Raw genomic sequence first — 15,161 nt, 5'->3', positions numbered from 1 at the left:
AGAGATGCTGACCTCTCTCAACTCCAACGATCCCACCGTCCAACCACCTGTTCCATAGGTCCCATCTCCATACCCTTCCTCCAGTCTAACTCTCCTGACATCTTTCTTATTAATTTCCCTCCCATAATTCCCCTGGAGACTCATCTCTGTCCACTGAATGTGTCTCCACAATCTTAAAACAAGCTTGCAACCTCCCCTGCTCCAGAAACTATTAACTGCTCTGTCATCCAGAACTACAGCCCAAGACAGATTAGCTGTGCAGCGCAATTTACTTCTGTTTTCAAGACTATTGTTGGTTTGTTTGGCTAACGTTACACTTCTTGATTATACACAGACCGTCGGTATCTATTTGGTGATGTATTTTGCATTCATGACTCCCTAATCTGGGGCGACATAGCTCAGGAGGTAAGACCGATTGTCTGGCAGTCGGAGGGTTGCCGGTTCAAACCCCGCCCTGGGCGTGTCGAAGTGTCCTTGAGCAAGACACCTAACCCTTAACTGCTCTGGCGAATGAGAGGCATCAATTGTAAAGTGCTTTGGATAAAAGTGCTATATAAATGCAGTCCATTTACCATTTAATCTCTGATCTAGATTGATCAGTTATTTCTGTAATATGTCTGTTCAGGATTGCTCTAGCTTTAGAGAGCAATCTGCAAAATGAATCTAAAATATTCTTAAACATTCACTTCTGCTTTTCCGGAAATATACGTATGTTAAATCCACTGTAACATAACTTGTGTTATAAATTCCTTCACATATGGTCAGGAGGTATCGTTGGAGCTTAATGTTAGGACTCCGTGATCCATTATTACAGCAGAAAACCTTGAAAAATGTCAAACTCATGGCTCTGTACAGGTACACTTAAAGGTTTGGTGTTAAGTAAACTTTATTAACATTTCTGTGAGTCCAACAAAGATAAAAAAAACATACTATACACTAAGCCCTAACTTAGTGGATGGTGTACCTGCCATTTCTACGAGACAAAAATGTCTCTTGTCAGAAACATGAGGTCGACCCAAAAAAAACACATTGCTGACTGTACTATGAGCCAGGGGTGTAGATGATTGTGGGTACAAGTAGGTAAAAACGACCACATGCTTAAGCGCAGATACAGTATATAAGCACGGATATGCAATATGGTACAAGACATCATACACCGAACGGTGACTCATTGACATGGTGCGAGATTTAGCTGCCGCCAGACCTCCACTCGGTATCTGTTCTGATCAGGCTTCCTCTACGTCTGAGTTTCGTCTGTGTTTTCCCCGTCACGGAGAGGAAGCTGAGTAAATTCATTCAAGTAAACCATCAAACGGAAAAAAAAACAGAAATTACGTCACTTGCGTTCAAAGGCCCTTGGGGAACACTGGTATTTTGTATTACAAGTCTTTTTTTTAGTAATATATTTGGCATATTAGTGTGTCTAGAGCGGTTTACAACAATGTCACGTGGGACCATACGTAAGGTGTTCATGATACAATATTGGGTGCAAAAGCACTGCATCACCAAGGTTTTTATTTTATTTTTTATTTTTACAATAAGGCTATTTGATGTGTATAATTTGATAATATTAGTTAGTCCAGCCTCCAACATACAAAATGATGTATACATAAAGTAACACCACTGAATTTGCAAGAGATATCAAAACGTGTTGAAAATTATTTTTGTGATAGTCTAACAGTTGGAACACTGCTAGGGTTAATAAGATTTAAGTTTTGGGCTTACAACTGAATGATAAAACTGCCAAATAAAACTGTGTGTGTGAATGTAGACACACACACACACACACACACACACACACACATGCACACACACACACACACATCAACTTATCATTTGAAAAAAATGCCATTAAAGCTATGCTTTTAATATAGACAGTATCCAACAGATCATAGTAATATTGTCAATGCTGCCCCATTTTGGACAAGATAACAAAAGAAATGACATTAATATTGATGAACCAATATAATATCAAAGACTCCACAGTAAAATTTAGGAGGCTATGCTGAGGTAAAAAGGTAGAACTTAAAGCTTTAAGGAAAAAATAAATCTGGGTGAATAAATAATTATAGAATATGTAAGTAAATAAATGATCTGTTTCTGTAATATCAACTCTTTGGTACTGATGATTCAGAGAAAACACTATGGAGAATTTTTGAAAAAAGTATTTATTTATTTATTTATGTATTGTATTTGATGTACCACCTGAAAAGGGAAAAGGAAACTACGAAATGGATAACACATAGTAAAACCAGTATAGATTTATTGCAGATTACTCATAAAGTTCCCTTATTTGTAGCAGGATGACTGAATTGCTTTCTATAATCATGCTCTTTTCAGTACGCTCTGTTCAGAATGGGTCCTGTACCAAATGCTAATAGCAGCACTTGAGGAAATAGAGAAACTTGTTCAGTGTAATGATTTTTTACAGATGGCTCCAGTAAAGATCATTATGGAAGAAGATAGTTTCAGGCTATCAAGATCATGACAACTCCCAATGGTGGGAAGTTGACCTGCCAAGATGGTGTTTGGAACAGTTATGGATAGCTAATTAAAATGAATGAAGATATTCAATTTTGAAGTTATAGGAATAATATTCCCCTTTTAATGTTTATAAAATATACACTCTTTAAAGCTTGTTTCAGTCATATAACTGCCACCCTCCTGTCTCATAGTGCTTCATAGACAATGCCACAGTGCCCTCGTGTGTACAAAGGTTTAAATTGCATGTATGCAATGCACAGATTTTCGGGACCACAGTGTCCAGTACCTCCAATTAAATACTTTAAAATGGTCCTTCCTAAAACCCAGGGGTGAACAAAATGGGTTCTTACAAGTTTTGTTTCTACTAAAGTGCCCTGGCTAGATTAACAAATTTGCTTTAGAAGTCAAACACTGGTTAAATCCGATATTAGAGATGTGTGAAAGATCCTTGTTATTGCTATTCTGCGGAGGAGATTTAGGCATTGTGGCTGCACTGGGGCCCGTGGTCTGGGAGAGCCCGTGATCCCCTTGAGGAAACCTAGCTCTACATAAAGACAGTTCATTCATGCACAGGCCCTTGCATTTGAGACACTCGTTAAATATCAGGGAAAAAAAAGCATATGTCATATTAACACCATCTGTTTTATATATCCTTCAATAACTCATCTCTATCATGGTTATTACGCTTTCTTTCCACAATAGGCTGCGATTATGTCAAACTTTGCCAAGGCACATATGCCCATTCTACAGAAAATGTATTGTTTAAACAATTCAATTAAATAATTTGGGGTTATTTATTTGGTACTAGAGTTATTTTCTGATATGCAAAGACTGCTGGAAAATATGTTCATGTATGTTATGGTCCAATGTCATGTGTATATTTTTCATCATGTGATAGCCTGATACAGGATGATTTAACTGTTAGCTAGTTTTGGCAGTGAAATTTCTTAGCTAGCTAGCTGAGGATGAGAGCAAAGAAGAATCCTAGCTACTACAACTAGGCAAAGAACATCAAACCTTTTAAACACAAAAAGTGGAGCTGGGGGAAAAGATAGCCAAGTTGCCAAGTGTTGGATGGCTTTTAAAAAAAGGAATCACCAAAGCTGTGACACCACTGTGTAAAAATGTCCAAAGCCCATAGAGAGAGACTACTACAATATCTCTGGTCTGTCTGATGACTACAGTAGGGATATATCAACAACTTTCCCTGCTGAACTGCTGTTATTCAGGACACGTTTTAAAACTGAGAATTTTTAACACACACTTCAGTCTCCTAACTTGTAAAAATGTTTATTATGGAACACCATCTGGTAATCGTAGGTGTGGTTTGTTGGCTACTGCTCCAATTAATGAATACATTTTTCAATAAAAATTAATCAAGAAAGACCTGAAGAGCAGCATTGGGCTGGAGAGACTGAATAGACTGGTTATAGGCAGGGGCATAGGAGTGAGTTTGACAATGGGGTGGCACATTTGCTCCTCAGCCACTACCCCCACCCACCCCCACAATATTATAATTAGTGGAAAGGTTCATTGGTCCTACCAGGGCCACCTATGGGTATTAAAAATGCAGACACATGGTAGCATCATCCATTCTCACCTGCAACAGCTGGCTTTGTTGTTGCTTTATTGTCCTGTATATCTCCTAGTCAGTAATAGGCTAACAGTAGACACCGTCAAGAGGGCACAAGAATGAAAGTGTCATGTTTAATCAACTTAATTAAACCGTATTTAACCCTCTGATATTGACATGCGTCAATTAAACAGATCCTAAATGTTCTAAAAGTAAATGCATACATGATAAATGTGCAATATACTGTATGTGTCTTACAGAGTGTGGGGTGCAAATGCCACCTGCCCTCCAGCTCTCTATCCATTCGAACTGTCTGCTGATGCATAATGGAATCTATCGCATCCAAAAATATTTATTTTCATTATCTGAGAATATGACATAGAGAAAAACAGAAAGATAAGATAAATACATTGTCTTCAAGAGGAAATTTGTTTTCAGTTCAGTTTATGTGCAGGCATATGAAAACATTCCAAAAAGATAACCCGTATACCAAAAAATAAAAAAGGGTCTGAATTCACTTTTCTCCCTGCCCAATTTTCACTCTCAAAAAAATAAAGAAAAATATTTGGTCACAAAAAATCAACTACACTTTTTAGTTTTCACCCCATCATCGAAATGCTGTTCAGTGAAACAATATGTAAATATGTAACGGGTAGGCCCTACGTGTGTCAAACAGAAATACGATGTGTTGTGCCAGATTAAGCACTGGACTGCATCTGTTTCTGCACTGCTTTTGTTGTTGTATTTTTGGATGAAGGAATGCTGGAAACGCCCCTATGCCCCTGGTTATAGGCTACTTTCTGTAAAGATCGTCATTGCTCAGAAGCTGAATTGGTAAATGCAAGGATCTTATAAAGCTGGATGTATACCGAAGCAATGCTTGTTGGTAAATGGTAAATGGAGAGCTATGAACTAAGCCTTATCCAAGGGTTTACAAGATGCCTACCCATTCCCACGCAGACATGGATTGAGGTGTCCTTCAAAGGAACTTGACATGCCAGTTTGAAACGGCATCGACTGCCAGACAATCGGTTAACTGCTGACCTGTGTCCTGTTTTTTACTTGCTCAAAGGGTACAATGGAAGAGTCCATCATATTGGATATAACCTAGTGAAAACAAGATAATTTTATAATCAAACTGACCTCACTTTGAATGTCTTTCAAATAAGACCCTAGGTTGCTAGCCTATTAGTACGTTAATGAAACTTCCTTATCCATAGCAATCATTTGGATATTAGTGTGTTTTTTCAAGCTCATCTTTGTGTTTTTCATCAAAAATAGGTCCTAGCTGTCGACTGTGTAGTAGGCAGTGTAAGGCACCTTTTTGGGGACAGACCTTGGTAGAGCTGCCAGATTGAAAGAGAAAGCGTTAAATTTTCTAATTTTGAATGAAAAGTCGAAAATGAGATGTCACACTCTATCTAGCTTGCTCAACATTATAACAGAACTCACTTCGACAGTTAAAAAAACAAACAAAAAAAAAACTATTAGCCTGTGTGGCAAAATTTGTTTTGATCAGAAACCAAAATATTATTTTATAAGCAGCTTATTCGATCATGTTAATCCTGCAATTTTTACACACATCTGTTACAAATGATGTACGACATGCAATAGGCTTAGTTGAGTGAGCTAGTGTATTATGGCCAAAATATCCCTAGTTACGTTTCTCAGAACGCACGTAAAATAGTGTAAAACTAAGATTTTTAATGTCCTGTATTCCAAAGACATTGTGTGAGCACTGGTTTCTAGATTTGGGGATTGAGATTTTGAGGAATGAAAAAGTGTCAAGGCGGTACCAGGTGTGTTTTAATGTAAAGTGATTTTTAGCTCGTTAGAATGGTTAAACTATGCAGGTTATGACTATAGAAATGCTTGCTACCTAGCTAGCCGATGTAACTGCATAGCTTGCTGCCCCTGTATAGCTTGCTGCTGTCAATATCTGATGTATCCACCTCTTACTGGATACAACGCTATGACTTACAGGACAAATTACAATGTTTACCAACAACAGGCTGTGGGAGCACTTCTGCGTAGATAACTGGCTTTCTGTTTGACGTCATCAGTAGCTGTATCAATGGTCTGTCTAGTTTGATGGTCTAGCTAGGCCAATGCCAACAAACTAACAAACAGCTGAACATTTAAAATTTCGGTCAGGAAAAAAGAGAAGTTTTGCGCCTGCGTACTGGTATGTTAGTTAGTCAGCTGGCTGGCTGTGAATTATACTAGATAGCTAACGTTTGCTAGCTAGCTAAAACAGCTTTGTACCTACCAGCTGTGATTTACATAGCTAATGTTAGCTATATAGGTACCAAAATGTAGCTAGGTTTCAAAATGAAAAACCAATGTTAAATTTGATTCAATTCATATTGTGTAAATTTGGATTCATCTAATGTTGAAGTTACAGATTTCTTTGAATGCTCTGTGAACAGGGTTGCGCTTAGCTACTGCAAATAATCCCTTTAGCCAGTAGACAGCAGGCTAGTAATGGGCAAGACTATGTGAACAAGCACATATGTGTGCAAGTGTAAAGTGGTATCCAATAAGAGGTCAGAATATCACAATGTGACGAACGGGATATCGACCAGAGCAGGTCGTGCTGGGGCAGGCTATGTAGTTACACCAGCAGGCAAACTTCCAGCTCAGTGATGAGTTGGGAAATTGGTAAATTGACAGACATAACAAACACATATATAGCCTAGCCTATAATGTGAGCCGCTGTGCCCAACCATGCCTCTTTTTTGTGAGTTCTGGACTGATGTGTTGTACAGACCTAAGCAAGCCATCAGCCTAGCTAGCTGTGTTGTTTGCTTTGGTGCCCGGAACAAAACTAAAGAGATGCAGCCATCCCACTTGACCTGGCAACCTGAAAGCCACTGGAGAAACAACAAAATGGAATCCTCATTCAGGTCATTTCCTGTCTCTCATACGAAAACATTACGGTTCTTGGGGAATATATTTTTTCACAGTTTACACTTTGTGTCTGCTTGAGTAGTAAAGTGCTGTGTCAGAACTTTGGAGGCTGTTGTCTAGAAAAAGCTCCATTTCCTTGATCTTGAGTGGGCAGAGTGCAAAATGTTGGCCTGATCTGCACGGACACACCGTCAGATTACAGTCCTGCAACCGCCGCCAAGTTAGTAATTGTGGAATGGTGGGGGAGGGGAAAAAGTCATACGAAATTTCTTAAACACAATGCAACATTCCATTCCATTTGTCTGGCATATCCCCCACCTCAAACAAGTGGCACCCCCCATACGGATGATGGTCTATGCAGCCGCCTATATTGCCTATACCTAGATCTGGCCCCGATGGAGGGCTTGTGTATTTTCAAGGTTTTTTGTTTTTATTTCTGTCAGTTATACTTACTGTTAATGTGTTAGATAAATGTGTATTTGCTAAAATATGACAAAAGTGACCAAGAGAAAAAAGAAAATAAAAAGAATGACATACATTTATTTGTATTCAAACATTTTACTTAATCAAGTTTTATGATGGCATGGAGTTCACTTGATTGACATGGAACCTGAGCCAGGGTTTCTGACTCAACAAAACTATGGTTCCTCAGTTACATCAGCCCCTGGCACAGCTGATTTCTGCTCTAAGTGGTAAAATAATGTCAGATGCCTTAGATCAAGGCTGTCCTACTGTACTGGAGATCCTGTAGGGTTTCAATTCAACTCTTAATTTGGCACACCCGATTTCACTAATTGGCAGCTCATTGCGATCTCTATATGTTCAATGAGGTGTTCTTTATTTATAAGGGTTGGAGTGAAAACCTACAGGAGGCTAGATCTCCAGGAACAGGGTTGGGCAACCCTGCCATAGACTGCAGTCCACTAAGCAAAGGCGAAGTAATGTACTTTGTGTAAGCTGCAACTTGCATTTGGCCAAGAACGGAAATCAAAATTACAATATCATAAATTAATTTAATAAAATCTGTGGAAAAAGATACTTATCTCACATTAATTGTTTTTTTCATACTGGTGTAAGAGAATCGCTGTAACGTCCATTATGCAAGTCTACTGCGTAGCACCTTGAGGTTTCGTATGTAAGAACTTACACCAGGTTACATAGTCCATCTCACTTGTGCTCCAGTATTGCATTGCGTCACTTGTTTGTCTGAGATTCAGTTTGTGGATTGCATCACTGACAAAAAAATGTATTGAGAGAACAGGGATTGGGGGATAGCTGTCTGTCCCCTCCTTTTGGCCCGCCTCTGTTTTACAGCATATCTAATTGTCCCAAAACACAAACACACCCCTCCGACCCAACCCCCTTTAAAATGTTCTGCTTCCACACCTGCCCAACCACAAATATCAACCAATGGTGACATGGTATTCAACAGTTTCGACAACTGCTATCATGTAGACAGAAGTTCCTTGCCATCCTCAATGAACCTTCTCATTGGCTGCAGCCCAAAACCATGCTTGTAATACACATGAGTGCATTTATATAAATTTACATGAACAGGAAATATATTGAGAAAAACATAGCCTTTCTGGACACAGGACATCTGGATACAGTTGCCTATTGGGCTGTCTGAGTTGAGGATACTGTGGAGCCATCTGCAAGTTTCTCAGGTGAGTTTCTAATTTTTCTTTCAGACTGCACTTTTTCAACCTGATCTTGAATGTCTTATGGTGTGTAAGGTCTGGATACATTAGATCATATTATGAGTGGGACTATCATGTGGTGGCCCTAAAGGGCAAACTTTGTCTTCTTGGAACATTGCCTGTGGTCTGGAAAAACTGCTTCTGCTTTGGGAAACCTGCCTCCGTTGTGTGAACATGAGCTTCTCTTTCAGAGAGTTACTTCCACACAGTGAAAACTCCGTTCTCTGTGTGAGTTTCCTCGGCCCTGCCCCCATTCTAGGAAAACCACCCCCACCCTAGGAACAGCTATGTTTTCTATGCTCACATGATAGAGGCAGTTTTCCCAAAGTGGAGGTAGTTTTCCCACAGTGGAGGCAGTGTTCCCAGGAAACAAAGATTACCCTTTAGGGGCACCATGCTATAATATTGTGCCAGGCTCCATAGAAAAGAATAATTTCTTTAACTTGATTGTTTGACTTTGGATACATAATACTGAAATCAGTTATTAATTTCCATAATGTAAAAATATTTAGTAATGAATAGTGAAAAAATGTTAAACTATTGTAATCCGTAGAAATATAAGAATTATACATGACCATGAATACATTTTGAATGGTGAGGATCATTGTACTACACAGTTAAGGTCTGACTATGACCTGACCTGACCTGTCTGATTTTCCCTCTCCTTTGTAAGGACACATTAAAGGGGGCAACATTAACACAGTTCTGCTGGGTTAATTAAACCAAAAACCACAATGAACACCTCTGTCATCAACTCCAGCCTACCACTCAACCACCCCTCTTCGGGTTCAGGCCCCCTGCCCTGGTACGAATTTGACTTGTGCAAAGACACACCCCATGCGTTTGTGTTCTGCTACCTCATCAAGGTCTTTAACCTGGTGGTGGGCTTTCCTGCCAACATCATGGTGATGTGGCAGGTGGCCAGGAAGAAGAGCGACTCCTCCACCTCCGACATCTTCATCTTCAACCTGGCCATCATCGATGCCTACTTCTGCCTGATGACCCCCATCGAGCTGCTGAACCGCCTACTGCTCAGCGACAAGCATATATGGTACTTCCAGCGCTTCGCCTACGGGATCAAGGACACCACCCCGCTCTTCCTCACCTGCATTTGCCTGGACCGCTACATAGCTGTGGTCCACCCCATCGTGTTCACCGGCATCAGGGACAACAAGATCAGAGTGGCCTTATCCATGCTGGTGTGGGGGCTCATGCTGTCCTGCGCCCTTTGCAAGTCCGTCGTGGGGGAGGACAGCACGATCAACATCTTCACCGGGCTGATCCTGGCCGCCTTCACCATCATGGTCTTCTGCAACCTCTCTATCATCTGGATTCTGAGGAAGTCGGTCATGGGCAAAGAGAAGATGCACCCCATGAAGAAGAAAGCCTTCAGAACAGTGGTCATCACCCTGGCCATCATCGTCTTTAACTACCTGCCCCCAGTGGCTCTTTTTCCCTTTGCTGAGTACTACAGCATCCTTGAATTCAAGTGTCACATCAGCGTGATTGTCTTCTCCTTCATGGACCTCAGCTCCAGCATTGAACCCCTGCTCTACATGTCCAAGATGGAAAGACCATCATGTCTCGCCAACCTCCCCTGCAGCTGCTGCCAAAGCCCTTTCAAAGAGTGATGTAACGGAAGCATGTGAGCCGTATCTACGTATCTGGTCTGTATTAGGTTGCATCTGAATGGTGCCTTCCAATTATTAACTCTGAGTTCATTAACCAAATAAAGATTATTTGAACGATGGGCAAATGGTTTGGATACTTTTGAAAATAATGTTTTAGACGTAAAATAACCCACCATTTCATGTGTTTGGTTTAACTAGTTAGGGATGTATCGATAATCAATATAACTATGTATCTCAGTAAAAAGCATTAACAGTTATTTGTCATATACTGTATTTATTCTGTCATTAGCCAACCGATAGGCATGGCATGATAATGAATCATTCAAAATTTTTTGATTATTTAAAAAGTAATATATGCATTCTAATTTGAATTATTCTAAATAAACTAATTGAAAGCACTTTGAATGTAAAAGGTGGCCATTATGAGTAGCCTACCACTAATCCAAGTTTGTCCGTTACCGTTTAATTTCACCAGGTTCGCCTTAAAGTTATTGTTTAAAAAAAAGAAAAAAAAAAAGCCAAAAAGACTATTTTGGTGAAAAAAAAGAAGTTTATATTTACTTCTGAATTCCGTTATTTTGTAGTTATTTGTATGGTCAGAATGTTAACATTTTTACAATAAAACATGTTTAAAACATGTTTAATAAAGAATGTTTTGGTATAAAATAATATTTAAAATCATTTTAGTATGTTTAATACTGTTTCAAGACTTTCAATTTATTTCAGTAGTTATCGAGATAGTATCATAAAAAGGTTGGCCAAGGTAATACAATTTTACTATCGGCACATGCCTAACTATCCCAACATTTAGAGAACGACACAATCTCTTCTACAGAGGAGCTGTCGAAGAGCGTCTAATTGAATAAGGAAAATGTAAGTAAGGATTTAATGACAGAAGCATTGTTTGTGTGCTTTGATCACTGCTCTGTGGCTTGTTGAACCGTCTTGTTGCTCATGACTCGGTGAGGTTTACCTTTGTTTCTCCAGGATAATCACATGTGGAAATGTTACATACTGAGCACGACAATTATGGCCTGAACGTATCTTCATTAGCTGTTAATTAAATTCCTGTGGGATTAATTAAGGGTCAACTGGCTTCCAAGCTGAGAACCTAGACAGGTGGGGTAAACTTTATAGGAGAAGAATTCGGTAAATAAGCCACCTGTTTAATTGAATTAAAATCCATGCACATAATTGCACAATGCCACAGAGACCGACCAGCGTCATCCTTCCTGCAAAAACAAATTGAATATGCGTAATGTAGGGACACAGTGGATTGATACTGAATTGAAAATGGATATAGCATAGCAAACATATTAAAGTATAAATATATATAAAGTAGAATGTGTATTTAGCCAATGTTCTGGTCTGATAAATAGATATTGCTCATTTCAGGACATGATGTGGCCTCTTGTGCTTTCTTATTTTTAATTTTGAGAAGAGATTCATAGGAAATGTTTAAGTTCTGTGCAGAAAATATGGACATTTGGTCTGCAATTAGTTACCCTTGACCTACTGTATGAATATGAAATTGCTTTATCAATGTCCTGAATTCTTGTTTTAAGATAAAACCATATGCCAGCAGACATACCACCACACACTCTGCTCCTGCTGACTGGCTGAAGCTAAGCAAGTGTGGGCTTGGTTAGTACTTGGATGGGAGACCACCAGGGAATACTGAGTTGCTGCTGGAAGTGGTGTTGGTGGGCCAGCAGGGGGCAGTCTTCCCTCTGGTCAAATAAACCCCAATGTCCCAGTGCAGTGATGGGGACACTGTGCTGTAGGAGATGCCGTCTTTTGGATGAGACATTAAACCGAGGTCCTGACTCACTGTGGTCATTAAAAATCCCATGACACTCTTCACAAAAAGTAGGGGGCTCCCCGGTGTCCTGGCTAAAATCCCAGATCTGGTTCTCACAAAAACTTGCCACCTAATCATCCCCTGATTTAATTGGCTAAAAAAATGTCCTCTCCCTCCAGTGGAGCTGCTCAATGGCCAACAATAGAAGATTGTGTTTGTACTGGGCAGCTCCCAGGTGTAAATGTGTATGAGTGTGAAGCAGGGCATTGCTGCAAATGAGCATCCATGCTCAGCGAACCTACCCTGGGTAAATAAAAGTAAAAAAAAATAATAATTCTGGTCAATATTAATCAACTTAATATAGCTCATCATAATTGCAGTGCAGAAACTTCAATATAAATGTCAGATGAGCATGGACTTTTACAGAATAGGTGTACTATGGATTCAGTTTCTGAACTACAGATGAAGCAGAGAGGAGGGATGTCAGGCTTAAATTTACTCTGTTACAGTTTATTGCAAGAGTAGAAATTATGTAGACACGTCATATGGAGCTCTTTAACCTTATCTGGCACTTGAAATCTGTCTAGTACTAACCCAATCCCATTAAAATTAATCTCAGGATAATACTGTTTCCATGAAAGTATACCCCTAGAAGGAGAGCTTTGGTTTTTTGTCAATAATTTATTTAAAAATTTACGGTCAAACAGGGCCACCCCTTCGCACAAGCTAAAGTAAACATGCAGGGACACTTTTCACCTCTTTCAGAAATTCTTCTCCTGGAGGAGTGCGTTAAACCTGACTCATAATTTCCTAAAACTGCAAGGAACCTTTCTGTTTATTAGGTCTGATATAAGTAGCATCCCATGCTGCTCTACCCAATCCTTCTAGGTATATGGCTCTGTTTTTGTTTAGTATATATTGATTATTCAAAATTATGGTTTTGTGTGGAGATAAATTGTGATTAAAGCAATCTTTCAAGCCTCAATTCTCAAAGGTTTGTTTATGGTAATTTGTTAACTTGATGGGGGGTATACTGAATTTATAATTGCAAGAAAGTATGAATTTCAACCCACTGCATTTAGCGGAGAATGTGTTTGGGATGTAGAACCTTTGGGAGTTTTCATTAGTCACACATTGTTTGATCCAGTTTATTTTAGCTGTAATTATTAGCTGTATTAATATTAATAATTTTAAAATATAATACATTAAACCCTCCTTCAGTATACCTTCTGATCATTATGTTCCTTTGAACACATTCAGTTTTATTTTTCCAAATAAATTTGAATAAAATTGAATGTACTTCCTTAATTGTTTTGAGATCAACATATAGAGATATAGAGGGATAACCTAATCTAGAAATGCCCACTGCTTTAAGCAAGCAAAACACGGTCTTGGATTTTTTTTTTTTTTTTTGCATTTTGGAATAAAAGTTAAAAGTGATTATATCAGAGGGAGATTTACTAATTACTAAACCTAATTACATTACTGAGGGTTTGGCCTGTATATTGATGTCTTATAGGTATTGTGAATACTCATTTTTTCACATTAATTTCTTTTGACTCAGGTGCCTTTAAAAAAACCGACACAATTATCTAGTAGTCTGAGTTTGGCAGAGTAATTGGACGCCAGTTATCCAGCCGTTTCGAGTTCTTGTTGGGTTTTGGGATTAACGTTATAACCCCTTATTTCATTGAGCTACAAAGTGCTCGAAGAGAGTCGATTTCCTGCTCAACAGTTAATTACGTTATTTTATTTATTTTTTGTAAAAAACCTTTTTGTGTACTCCTGCATTTTCGTAATTGAAGCTCTGTTTCATTCACTTGACTCAAGTATGGAATATATAAATCCTGCAGGTTATTTCTCACATTTGGGAAGGAACGTGGAGGTTTAAATTTAAACAAAAAGTCTGGCTGAAGAAAAGGTTTCAAAATCCTTTATTTCCCTTTGGTTAGATCCCAAGTCCCATACTTCACAAGCAAGAAAAAAGTGACTAAATATTTTTGCTAATATTTTATTTTTTTATCGATTAAATCTTATCACATCAAAAACATTTTTACACCATATTTTTGTTTACAGTAACACAGTGACTGAGACCACATAACTCTATATATGTATATAATATATGGTTTGATATTTTGGTCACAACATCTTTTTTTCCTACATTTTTTCTTAGTAATTATTCCAAAATAAAAAATTTCCAAGAACAAAACAAAAATAAAATATAAAGGAGGAAGAAACTTTTTCCTGGTTCAGAGCGCAAAAGCACACCATACTGAATTAACCATATTTTTCAGAACTATTATAATACTCTAAAATAAAGTGATATGTATTCTTTTCAAACACTCAGTTACTTTCAAATACAGATTTACATAGATATATATATATATGTATATTTCAGAGATGGGAACATTTTATTAGTCATATATTACTCATATTCTGTTGTTATCAATGTCAGTTTCCATATAATGAATCTTTTAAAAAACATTTTTGTATATTTTTTATATATAATTACAGAAGCATTTCTTCTGACACAAAAGAAAACAAATTGCTGGAAAGCATTCATAACTATGTATTGTCAAATGATTAAACTGAGGAAACTATGGTGATGTATTCTTATGTGACACAACAGCCACGTGCCCGTTCATCATAAATACATTTTAAAAATAAATCAATAAATATGATTTTCTCCTTTCGTTCTTGGTATTAAATATAACCATTTAGCCATGTTCACCTGCTGGTACTGTACTGTGTTTTAGCAGTGCTAACAAACGGCGTGTGGCCAGTGCAGCTACTTGGATTAAGGTACGATCCCAGTTGTATGGGGCCAGTGTTGGCTGTATTTGGTTGGCAGTCAAAGTTGTGAGATTGTGAGGGTTGTGATTTACTTGCTCGAGGTTGGCCAGCCATACACGGGTCTGAGCGTGGTGTTGAATACACGCAGACATGCTGTGGTCTCTCCCTCCCTGGTGATGTCACTGGCGTGGCTCAGTGCGTGACTGGACAGAGCACCAAGGATGTCGACAATTAATAATCTCTTGGGTCATCACCCCAAAGCACTCTGG

General features: G+C 38.6%; 2 protein-coding genes across 2 annotated transcripts in view; one reads left to right on the top strand and one right to left on the bottom strand.

Moving 5' to 3' along the window:
• The window catches only part of LOC135248798 (GRB2-related adaptor protein 2-like), a 290,320-nt gene that overhangs the window by 16,648 nt on the left and 258,511 nt on the right, over positions 1 to 15,161 (bottom strand). The gene's annotated exons all lie outside the window — the stretch shown is intronic.
• On the top strand, positions 9,347 to 10,432 carry LOC135249526 (somatostatin receptor type 2-like). Its single transcript, XM_064325141.1, has one exon. The coding sequence runs from the start codon at positions 9,402 to 9,404 to the stop codon at positions 10,296 to 10,298; it is 897 nt and encodes a 298-aa protein (XP_064181211.1). The 5' UTR covers positions 9,347 to 9,401; the 3' UTR covers positions 10,299 to 10,432.

The sequence above is a fragment of the Anguilla rostrata genome, chromosome 2 (genome assembly GCF_018555375.3).
Source record: "Anguilla rostrata isolate EN2019 chromosome 2, ASM1855537v3, whole genome shotgun sequence".
NCBI lineage: Eukaryota > Metazoa > Chordata > Actinopteri > Anguilliformes > Anguillidae > Anguilla > Anguilla rostrata.
This window is presented reverse-complemented; position numbering and strand designations above follow the sequence as displayed.